At 41.4% G+C, this 12,466-nt stretch overlaps 1 protein-coding gene across 5 annotated transcripts in view; it reads left to right on the top strand.

Moving 5' to 3' along the window:
- Nucleotides 1-313: 313 nt before the first annotated feature.
- LOC131226016 (uncharacterized) overlaps nt 314-12,466 on the top strand; it is a 34,439-nt gene continuing 22,286 nt past the window's right edge. For 3 of the 5 annotated variants that reach the window (XM_058221666.1, XM_058221667.1, XM_058221665.1), the window contains exons 1-8: nt 315-466; nt 621-726; nt 10,035-10,080; nt 10,177-10,346; nt 10,907-11,024; nt 11,131-11,213; nt 11,343-11,402; nt 11,961-12,215. In XM_058221666.1, the coding sequence (XP_058077649.1) occupies nt 626-726; nt 10,035-10,080; nt 10,177-10,346; nt 10,907-11,024; nt 11,131-11,213; nt 11,343-11,402; nt 11,961-12,215 (833 nt within the window). In that variant the 5' untranslated portion in view covers nt 315-466; nt 621-625. Of the gene's footprint in view, nt 467-620; nt 727-10,034; nt 10,081-10,176; nt 10,347-10,906; nt 11,025-11,130; nt 11,214-11,342; nt 11,403-11,960; nt 12,216-12,466 lie in introns of all 5 variants that reach the window. The other 2 variants (XM_058221669.1, XM_058221668.1) reach the window with 1 other exon arrangement.

Below are 12,466 nucleotides of genomic sequence, written 5' to 3'. Positions count from 1 at the left end.
TTTGTTTTCTGTCCAAACCGTTCATAACGTTTAAAAAAAAAAAAAAAACCTGGATAAAGGGGAAAAAAATTAACCTTAATCCAAAACTTTTAATGGTGAAAGTTCAATCTACAGTGTGTGGTCCACTTGAGAGCTGAATCTCCATAAATTTTTGTCTCATAATCTAAAATAATATTTAAAAATGGATGAACGGAGGGATAAAGCCCATACTTCATGTAGGGTCCCACAGATCCCCTGATTGTACCGATTTCCGTCCAGTCGGGGGCAGGACACAATCCGCTTCCCTTCGCATGTGGGCTGGGAGGGTAATCTGGTCATTCAGATATGCCATATGTGGTTTCCAAAATCTTCTAATTCCAAAATGAATTCAGAACTCGATATAAAATCCTGTTAAAAAGGAAAATCCCATTTTTCTCCTTCAAATAGTTGCGGGATTCTTCTTCGGAATCATCGTCAGCATCAAAAGGTATTCTTTCGATCTGTAAAAACAAGAAGAAAAAAAAAAAACAGTTTCTTCTCGTTTTTATTTTCTTCTTCTTCTTTTTTTTTTTCGATTGGAATTGTTCTTCTTTTATTTTCTTGATTGGTTCTGTTGCTTTCTCAATCTCTCCCTCTCACAGAGGAGATGGAGATTGATAAAGCTGTAAGAGAAAGTAACGATCGAAGGCTGCAGACTAAGTACAACAACGCCGTCTATGTAATTCAGCGGGCTTTCGCTCTCTACGCGTAAGTCCAGTCTTCTTCTTGACTTTTTCTTTTTCTTCTTTTTCTGTTCTGCTGTTTATATTTTAGCACGCGATTTTATTTTTTATTTTTGGTTTCCAATGTTGGTCGTTTTCTTGGATTGAATTTGAATTTTGTTTGTGTTGTTGTGTGCATCGGGGGAAGTTTTGAGTTGTTATTTAGTTTAAAGAGGAATCCTCTTGTCCTACTACTCATCTGCAAATGCTTACTTTGCTGGGTCATGGGATTTTGCACATGTGGGGCCGCCGTTTGGTGCTCTGGACTGTTGATCTGAAGGACACCCTTTGGATATGGGATTTCGAGAAAATGTCCTTAGTTATTGGATCGACTATTAGATATCGCTGGCCAAGTGTCATGGTTTGCAAATTGGTTTTGGTGTTACAGAATCGATCACGACCAGTATGGGGTCGTATCGCCCCTGTATCGGTCTGTTTCGGACCAATACATCTGTTTCGTTCGGGGGTGATGCGTAACAGTTACGGGTGATACGTCAAACCATCTCATGAATGGATGGTTAAGAGGAAGACGTTAATGATGGTCCATGTTCTGCAGAAGAAAGGCCAAATATCAATTGTTTAGATCTGCTAGTCTGGGATACTTTTGAGGCATCCCCTATCTCTGGTGGGTCCCATCACATCAACAGCTGAGATCACTGAACCATGGGCCCCACATGTATGTGGATATTGTACTGCCAGCAAAATGTACGTTTACTGACAAACAAGACCGGATGATTCCTCATAGTTTAAATCAATTGCTCCCCCTCATGTGTTTTTCTCAGATGATCATGAATCTCTGTGTATCTTTGGACTGGTGATTTTTTTTTTTCCTGTCCATCTTTGCGAGGTGAATTGATAAACTCAAATCAATGTGTGCATGCATGGATAAAGGGATGATCCAATGCTACCAGTTAAGGTGGGTGAAAGACATGTCCAAATGAGTGCAAAACATGTGGTATGTGTTGCTTTTCAATTCGGACATGTGGCTAATTGTGTTACAAATGACCCAAATTCGGTCAAATGTGTGCAATTAGATTAGTGTCGAGTGTGCCAGAGTTGTACTAATGAAGGTTGACCTGACTGTTTAGCTGCCAATTGTTACAACAATTAGGTGATTTTAGAAGGGGAGTGTAGTCCTTTAGAATGAAATCTTTTTGCCTTGGAACCAAGGACTTCTCTTTCAATGGTGATAGTGTATCAGGTTTCTCAGTAAAGCAATAAGAATTGGAAAGAATTAAAAAATAAGGTTGGATCGTTAATTTATTGATTTGAATGTTAAAGCAGTACAATCAACGAATGAGAAATAAAACTAAGTAAAGAAAAAGAATAAATACATATGGCGGCATGTGTTGGCAAAACAACTAGGGGTGTACATCGGGCCGAATCGAGTCGAACTGGGCTCAACCCGGCCCGGCCCGGTCACCAGCCCGAACCCGGCTCGACCGGGTCACCGGGCCAACATGTCTAGCTCGAACCCGGCCAGGTCAGCAATCGGGCGAGTTCGGGCCGAGTTCGGGCCCATGATTTGGACGGCCTGGATTACTGTAAATGGTAAGGGTAATTGGGTAAGAATATATATATATATATATATATATATATGCCGAGTCGGGTTTCGGGTCGAGTCGGGCCGATCTGAAACCTATCCGAACTCAGCCTGAACTTAGTTTCGGGCCGAAAAAAATGGCCAGTCCCGACCCGAACTCAGCTCCGGGTCGGGCTGAGTCGAGCTTTTTCGGGCCGAGTCGAGCGAGTTAATCGGGCTAGCCCGGTTCGTGTACAACCTTAAAAACAGCTGTGGAAACTACTAGACGGTCGTGTTGTAAAGTAAGTAGGATATGACTAGCGATGTATCAATTAGGAACTCGATAATCAGGAGATTCGACGATGATGTTTGTGGATATTTGACCAACTCCTAATGTGTACTATAACGAATGCGTTGGACAATAGCGGATCTAAGCCAGACTAATGACTCCAAACTTGCTATAACATGGCTGGATAGAAGTGGAGTGGCTAAAGCTAAGAAGCCAAACTAAAGGGATAAGAAACATTACACTGTGGAGAGATTAATTGTTTGTGTGGAGGTCCTGAAGCTCTTCTTTGAGTGCAGTTTTTAATTTTTATAGGCTTGAAGAGGTGGTGGTTGCGTTGTGGTTTCCGCGTGAATCTTTGATTACATAGCGGTCGTATCCTAGTAAGATTTGGAATCCTTGGTATATCATGCCATCATGTATGATCCACTTCTAATTCTGGACGGCTTTCCATTATTTGCTCCTAATTCCTAACCGCCTTTGAGAAAATATCAAGAGTTTTTAGGGAAATTTTCCTTTTCAGTTCAATCCAGAATGACCATACCGTGTACAGGCTGGATTACAAAGAATCCGGCATCGACAGGTCTTTAAAAGCTTCCTTAACATGCTAGGAGTCACACGTGTAACTCATGTGTTGGTCATGTGCCCTGTGAATGTTGTATGCCTTGTTTTGGTGTAGATGTGCGTACATCTCTAAGCAGGTCTCCTTTTGGCAGGCTACGTGTCACTAGGGGATGAGCATTAGCAGTCTCTCCATTTTCCTCTCGTCATTTGTACAAGTGTGTCGACTTGTGGCGGTTTCTCACTTGACAACATGGACTGTGCTAGGTTAGGTTTAAACAATGCCCCCCATGTCTCTTTACATTTGAAGAATGTGACCAGACACTGCGTCATCTCAATTTCTGATGGATTTGGCAGGCGACACATGGCTGCGCGGGGTTTGCGCTCGGTCGTCATGCATAGCCTTTGGCGTCAAAAATCGCTTGTCATGATTGTGAACCTTTATTGCGGGTGTGAAAATTGATGGTCATCTTACTAAAAGTGGTTCTAGACATGCTTCTTCAACTTTCATTGCATATTAATCATCTCAATTGCTTTTCTTCGTCCATTCTCTAACTCTCCAAGGTCTCCTGCCATCGCTTCATCTCTCCTCTTGCATCCATGGTTCTTCTTCCAATGCTTCTAGTTCAGAGTCTGTTGCAATGAAGGTACCTGCCCCTGCCATGGTTGGCGCTGTCATCGAACGTTTCGGAGATTCCATTCTCCTTGACACACTCTCTCCTCTTGAATCCCTTCCTCATCTTCTTCGTTGTCTGGTTCTTCTGACCAAGGGTATGTCCTTGGTCCAACGTTCCGTCCATCGTTTGCTGATGACCTTTCCTCCCTTTCCCTATACTTTCCATCTATCTGGAGGAGAAGCTTCTTCTCGAGGTCGACTAACTCGATTGGTCACTGTGGAATCCCACAGCCTTAAAATATAAACTTTGGTCGCATTCTCATAACGACTAGATTAACTGGCTGAATCGAGTGGAGGCCGACTTTGGGGCTTGCTTGCAAGATATCGGGATCTACGATTGTATCCAACTAATACATCTCGACTTCCCCATGAACCCTACTCTTTTCGCATTGGCCGTATGTTTTTGGAGTTGTTCCGTAAACGTTTTTCATTTTTCATTTTTGTTGTGGGCCCACGAGTCCCACAATCTTAGATGTTTGTGCCATCACCAATCTTTCGGCCGGTGGTGAATTCGTCCATGCCAGCCTCCAACAACCTTCTTCTTTCTTTAATAATCAGAACATTCACATTTCATACAACTTTTATATTAAAAAGGAGACTGACAGCGGGTGGGGTCTTTAATCTAAAGTATTGTGCTTTTCTCTTGATGTGGATCTACCAGTTTCTTTTTTTGTGTAAGGCCAGTCAGATGACCAAAGAGTATATACTTCTTTGGCCGAAGCCCTTGTTTCCAATTGAAAGGTAGCTCTCACTCCTTTTGTTCTTTCTCTATCGAGCTCTCCAGGAGCTTTCTAACAAAAACCTTCATATGATTGGGGTCCACTCTAGATTCTCAACTTCGGTTGTACGAATACTCCCATCTTTCCTTTGCGAAGCATTAGGGCCTCTGCTCCCTCGCTCTTCGACTTATGGCTGTTGCCTTCTATCTTGTTACCATTTCATTAATTGGTCATTTTGGCCCCGACCGTGCTGATGACGATTTCTTCCCATTCCGGGATATGTCTTTCGGCCGTTCCTAATTCACTGATACGGGATTCAACCCCGTAGCCTTGAATACTTTAGGAATCAAAACCGCTTGTGGGCCAACTATCTAGTGGCCCATGACATTCCTTATGGTCGGGCCTTCGACATTAAAAGATTAAACTTCAAAGCAGGAGTCGAATTCTATCATTCTTCTTTATGTGCTCGTCAATTTGGATTGAGGAAGGGCATTCCTCTCCCTCATCGTCTTTTATCCCGCAACATATTCCCTTCTCGTGAGATTTTTTCTATTTGCCTAAGGAATACTTGTCCCTTCGCCGAGACTTTGACATTGCGACAAATCAGTTTTCTCTTCCCGCTTCTTTGCTCTATCGGCTATCGGCGACTCCAAGATTCCGTACTTGGTTGGCTTCTCATTACCTAGGCTGTTGGTGTTTTAAGCATATTGCCAAGCTACAATGTCTTTTTCCTTCGGTGCGGCCTATAGTTTCACAGACTCCTCAACTCTGGCCCTCGATGGTTAGAGTTACACAAATTGCCCATTCTTCGGATACTATTAGAGCAACTCAAGCTGATGGGAGAGAAGCAGTTAGTCGTAGGAGGCTAGTGCAGGCACCGACTGAACCGATTTGTGCAAAAAAGATTGCACGGAAACCACACCGACACCTGCCCCCGACAGCCTTTTAGGTGCTCATTCCGGTTCTTCAGTAAGTATTCGGTGGCTCTTGCAATGTGGTTTGGCTGACCTCAGCCGTTACACCGGCTAGGGTTTGCTATGCTACCCCCCTCTCTTCTAGAGGTATTACCAAAAAAATCTCTGCACCAAACGCTATCTGATACAATTCTCTCTATTTCCTTGATCGACACATTTCCTTTTTGCAGGGACCGTTATCCTCCGTTCTGAAGAAGAATCTTTTGTCACAGTGTTTTCATCTTTTTTCGCTTGAGTGATTGATGATGAAGTCAACCTTATGTTATGGCACGTCTTTCTTATGACTTTGTGACATAATAGGCTTTATCTTTTTATATTCCAACACGAATATTGTTGTAATTATGATACCCATTTTGTGTGCTTCTGGCATGGTTTATGTGGCCCGTTTAATTTAACTTCATGTCTCAGTTTTGGATATAAATAACTCCTTTTAAAACTCACCTACTTTCTATTGCAATTCTTCAAGTTTTTCAACTTTAAGGATGATCATGGAGTTACATCATTACAGTGTTAGATGCCCTTGCCCATCTGGTAATTCCTAAGGAGTCACATCCACAAACTTAGGTACTAGTTTTAACTCTCTTTGGACCTACGAAGGCACCTCATCATTAGCCTATCATCATTGTCATCATGGAAGTTGTAGAATCATAGATTAAAGAAAGAAGAAGAGGAGAAGAAAAGAGAGGAGTGGAGAAAGAGTTAGGGTTGAATGTCCCCACTCTTCTTGATGCAGGGCAATTAACCACTTACTCCTAAAGCTTGAACTGTTAGAGCATAGTGAATCAATCCCTTTATCTCATAGCCCAGGCCTCACATCTCATGAGTTATGACCTCGGTCGAACCCCCCTCGTAGGCCCCAAATCACATGGGTACTGCCTTACACGAGCCACCCGCCTCACACGGGCCGCCCACCCTGAGTGTGTCCCCGCAGCCCACAAGCAACCTCACTCGAGCCCGGTGTGAAAATGCCCCTGCATTAATCACCCCCAGTGAGGAGTCTCGAACACGAAACCTCCCGCTCTGATACCAATATGATGCATGACAATTAACCACTTACTCTAAAAGCTCAAACTGTTAGAACATGGTGAATCAATCATTTTATCTCATAGCCCAGGCCCAACATCTCATGGGTTAGGACCTCGGCCGAACCCCCCTTGTGAGCCCCAAATCACATGAGTATCACCTCACACGAGCCACCCGCCTCACACGAGTCACCCACCTCAATTGCGCCTTTGCATCCCAGAAGCAACCCCACTCGAGCCCGATGTGAAAATGCCCCTGCATTACTTCTCCTTTATATTTATAATAAAAACCGGAAAGTATAAAAAATACCCTTACTAATAATGTCCATATTCCAAACAAGTCTTAATCCAATATAAACACTAAATATAAAAGAGAAAGAAGCGAGGTGGGCCATGTAGTGTGATGACCCACATCCACATCCATTACGAGAGCTGTGCAGTTGCATGACCCACATCCTCATGCATAAGTTTGACGCCGGCTGCCAACTTGCGCAACCCTCCTTTATCCGGGCTTGGGACTGTGCAATGAGAGCACAAAATGCCCATGAGCACCTCATAGCCTATGCTACTTGATATGGGGTATTGGTACCGAGAATGGCAAGGATTGCGTTCGGTGTATCCTCAAAGTTGAAATCAAGGTATTTCGTATCGGTAACGGTGGTTGTAACAGTCACCACCGTTATTGATACGGGGGTTTAACAACCATTACGACTCCCGTAATGGTTGAATTTTTTTTGCTTGAAAAATATTTTAAAAATCAAGAATAATGTAAATATTCCAAATATATATATTTTTTCTTTTTAAACATGTTTATGGTCATGTAACAGTCCTCTCTTTGGTGAGAGTGTTTTATTTGGTTTTATGGTGAATTATAAACATGGTTATGTGTCTCTAATATTTACACATGACAATTAAGCTTTAGAACTAGAAATCAGGAAAAAAAAAAAAAGAAAAGAGGCATAAGTACCACTTTTTTCGATTTTTTGAAAAAATGGCCCTCGGAGCTTTTATTCACCCAAATCGTCCCAATCCAGGTTTTAATACTAAAAACTATAGTAAGAGTGGTCGAAATTGTTGTAGAATAATCTATGAAAGTTTTTTAAATAAGTGAAAAAAATAAATGAGGAGAAAATGGATTTAAATAGAAAAAAGTAGTTTTTTACCGTTATGGGGGTAACGGTCGTTAGCCCTGTAATGACCATTACAACCTCCATGATGACTGATACAGTCCTAGAAAACCAACTGCCCCGTTTCACCTCCATATCACGTAACGGTAATGCAAGGGCATCTTCACACCGGGCTTGAAAGGGGTGGCTTGTGTGAAGCGAGGGCACACTTGGGGTGGGTGGCTCGTGTGAGGCAAGACCCATGTGAAGCGGGGCCCACAAGGGGGGTTCGGCCGAGGGCCTGATTTATGCTACGAGATAAAGGGATTGATTTGACACGCTCTATCATTTTGAGCTTTTAGAGCAAGTGGTTAGTTGTCTTGCGTCCAACAGTCATGACCATCACTTATACGTATCGGCCTTTATGGCTGTATCATAATGGATATGGAACACCTTGGTTGAAATTATCAATATATAGGTATTGCAATAATTGGTCATTGTTCATACATTTACCCTAAAAGTATCACAAGATTCACAACTTGAATGTATTGCTCAATTGCAATAATTCACTAAAAGTTCTGAATAGCTGATAAAAATAGAGTTCAAATTTGAAAATCCCAGTAAACGTGGACTTCAAATCCTGAATCCAGTCCCAATTCTCCTTATGCTTGCAACTAAGATTTAAAACTATTCAATGTATATTGCAAATCGATGGTTTGCAACTTTCTCCATTTATCAAATCTCATGCTTATCCTCACGGCTCAAGTGGTATGTAGCAGGAAAATATCATGATTCTTGGCATTGGCAAGAGTCAGCAAACTGCAAATTGCTCTCCTTCATCACAGAGGAGGTGGTTCATCATCAAATTGTTCATTTCCATACTGGACTTAGACTTTTCTCTCTATCTACTTAATTAAAGTTGCTAAAATTAAATAGATTCTTCCTCACTTCAGCCCCCAAACCTGCCCCTATTTTCCCTTGTGCATTATACAACTAAGGATTTTCATCTTTGTGGGTAGGACTCCTTTTACCTGTCTTTTTCGCCCCAAATCTGAATTTGAAATGGGACCAAGTAGTCCAAATCTGAGCAGGAACATTGGGCGCTTTATTATCCCAGTTCTGATTTGGGGCCAATGAATCCACTTGCTATGGTTTTAAATATTTGTCCAAAGCTGAGGTAGCTTGCTGGACTCAGCTTGGTATTGGTGAATTACGAGACTAGTAATTCAATGAGTCGCACTCCAACATCAGACCAAGCCAGAATGAATCTGACTGAGCTGGGGCAAATGGGAAATTTGTATCATCTTCAGCCTACTGGGAACACTCCGAAACCACTATTTAAAACTATGGCATCCGCTGCAGATCATGGAACTTGCAAACTCACCCCAATACAGCTGAGATTAAGAGTTGCATTGGTTATACATAAAATGGTTCTTACCATTCATCATCATCATCATTGTCATCACCATCATCTAAGCCTTATCCGAACTAATTGGGGTCAGCTACATGAATCCTTTTCCACCATTCCACTCTATCAAGGGCCATAACTTCAGTTAGACCATAAGTCATCAAGTTTTCTTACTACCACCACCCACGTCCTTTTGGACCTTGCCCCTGCCCTTTTAGAGCCTTCAACTTGTACCAAATCATTCCTAACCGGCGCATGGTTCTCACCATTCAAAAAATAAAATAAATGAAAGTTATTGTTACCATTAAAACAAGGTTCTTGATTTTTTCTGGAAATAGCATTTTGTTCTCTAGTCCTGTAACCTATTATTAAAAAGCAGTTTGTTCCAGTTCTCAGAACTGCCCGACAGGGGTATAGGAAATTGTAGCCTTTTCTAGGCAACAATGGTTCATACCTTCTTATAATTTAAACTGTGGTCCTTTCTTCACTGAGATCTTTATAAGTTTGTATCTTTGAGCAAGCTTGTACCTGCAGTGAATCTTTTCACTATTGTGGAGAAAATGCCATTCATCTAGTTCACCCTATTACTATTGACCCTTAGCAGTCATAAGATTTCCAAGACCAGTTCACGTAGAGCATTAGTTGAGTGTCATGTTCTCTTCTTTGCTCTTGCTTTTTAAATTATTATTTTTACCGTAGTTAGGTTATCTTAGAAATATCAGATGAGAGCTTTCTAGTTGGAGTCTGAGTTTGCTTTTTACCAAAGTGAATATCTCTATGCTTTTTGTATGGAAGCAAACATGCCTAGAAATTTTGAACTAAGTTGTGAATGAGCTAGGGTTAGCACACAAAAAGTGCATTGTTACTTTGTTATTTTTCTTTTTCTTTTTTTTCCCAAGGCTAGTATGTGATTCAGATGTTCTGTGCTATAGACCGTAGTTATGCACTTCTTATTGGCCTTCTGCATTTACGGTCAAGCTGGCTTGTACTTGCAAGAACTGAAAATGTCTTTCTGGGCAGGTTTGAGGAGGTTGCCTTCAGCTTTAATGGAGGGAAAGATTCCACTGTACTTTGTTCTACATGCTCGTGTGCACTTATTTCTGATTCACTTAATAAAACAGGTTCCAACACATTTGCATCTACAACTAACTTTGCTTTGCAGGTTTTGCTGCATCTTCTTAGGGCTGGCTATTTTTTGCATAATCAGAAGGCCAATTATTCTAGCTGCTGCCAAACAAACTGCAAACAGAAGTGTCCAATACGGACAATCTATTTTGAGAGCCCTTCTGCCTTCCCTGAAATCAACTCATTCACTTACGAGACAGCCACTGCGTGAGAACCTGTGCAGCTATACCTTTTATTTTGTGTTTCTTTTTCCCAAAAACTGTCTAATTTATTTTCTCTGGAGTTTTGCTAAGCCTACAAGTGTGCAACCAAACTCATGTACACGCCACACATGTGCCAGCATGGCACCAGGTCCGAGGTCCAATCCATCCATCAGAATGAAACTACTATGTTGATGCCCTATCCCAATAATCAGGTTGATTCATTGGTCAGGTGGGCTACAGTTTGAAAAACAAATGTATGGCTCTGAAAAACTTTGCTGAAGGTTTCCAAGTTCTAACCCATCCACCTGTTTCCAATAATGGGTCAATGCTGATTGAACCAGATTTTATTTTGGGGAAACATATATAAGGTTGGAGCACCCTAATGGAAGATCTCGCACCTATGTGCCATGCTGGCACATGTGTGACATTTACATGAGCTTTATTGCACAAGTGTGTGCTCTTAGCAAAGCTCATTTTCTCCATGTAACATGAGACACAGACACATGTAAAGTATATTCCATGTTTAGAACTTGTAGTTTATTTGGAAATTTTATTTTATTTTAGTTATGAGCTGCAAATGGAAATCATACGTCTAGATTTCAAGTCTGGTCTAGAGGCTCTACTGGAGGAAAAGCCCACCAAAGCTATTTTTCTTGGTACACGGATCGGCGATCCTAATGCGGTATATGAATATCTCCTCTGTGCATGATCACAACCTGTCAGCTATATTTGCCAACTGCTAGGTTAGGTCAGAGATTGTCTCTCAAGTTTATTGTCAATCCGTGCAGGTTGGCCAAGAACAGTTCTCCCCAAGTTCACCTGGATGGCCACCGTTCATGAGAGTGAATCCTATCTTGGATTGGTCATACAGGTTCTCCTTGAACTAGTTGCTGGACATGTGATGGTTATGATTATGGTGCACTGAAATGGTATTTTTTTTGTTATGGTCTCTGTCGTGCATGGAACTGAAGTTAAATTCCATTATTTTCTTTTCTTGCAGGGACATATGGGCTTTTCTTTTAACCTGCAAGCTTCGATACTGCAGTCTTTATGATCAAGGGTAATTTTGTATTTTTCTTGACTGATTTGAAAGCATCTAAGAACACATATGTCAACATTTGTGGTTTTTCTTTATCTGCATGGTGCTATTGTTTAACCCCTTTTCACTTGATTTCACAAACACTGAAAAATTGGATTCTGTTGTTGGTGCAAAGTTCATATAATACTTGTTCTTCGATGTGTAGCATTCCATGATTATTAAGAGACTGATGGAAATCATTGTGGCCATGTGGCAGCAAGGTATTCACTAACAGTATGGCCACCGTCGTTACCATTACAATATGGCTGTAACGGCTGTTATGGCCTTAAAAAACTGTAACGGCCTTGTAGATGGACCGTTATGGGCCATTTTTTCCATGATCGCCATTACGGCCTTATAATGCGTAATGGTACCCACCATTACTGTATGTTATGTAACTGTTTTTGAATACCATGTGTGGCAGTGACCAAAATCTGAGTGTAAACCTGTACTTTGATATGGTCATCACTGCAATGTGTTAGTAGACATGTCTTTTTGAACCATATATTTCTTCTTTAATTCAGATATTTAATGTTACAGATATACTTCCATCGGGAGCATACATGACACGGTTCCGAATGCATTATTATGCACCACTAATTCCTCTGGCAGTAAAGGGAATTTCAGACCTGCATATCTGCTTCCAGATGGAAGAATGGAAAGGGCAGGTAGAGCTAAAAGGTTTTCTCCTGTCTGTGAAGGCTCTCCTGTTCTAAGCAATGGCCTGAATAATGTGGACCCACTTTGGAGCAGCACTTCCACAGCATCAGTCATTGCTGTTGGTGATGAGATTCTGTGAGTCCTCTTTGCTCTTTGTAGTGCCTTGTTGATTTAAGCACTCATCATCTTTGCCATTTTTGTTTGTTTGTGTTTCATTGCTATTGGTTGTGCAACTCTTTGTTTCATTGCTATTGGTTGCAACTCTTCGCTTTTTGTATCATTTGAGAAGCAAGAATTATAAAGATATGTTGCATACCCATATTTCTGCTTTGTTATTTGCTTGATCGATGAACATGTAATCTTCAATGCTTGGGTAAATTAGTCTT

Source organism: Magnolia sinica, chromosome 14, assembly GCF_029962835.1.
Source record: "Magnolia sinica isolate HGM2019 chromosome 14, MsV1, whole genome shotgun sequence".
NCBI lineage: Eukaryota > Viridiplantae > Streptophyta > Magnoliopsida > Magnoliales > Magnoliaceae > Magnolia > Magnolia sinica.
This window is presented reverse-complemented; position numbering and strand designations above follow the sequence as displayed.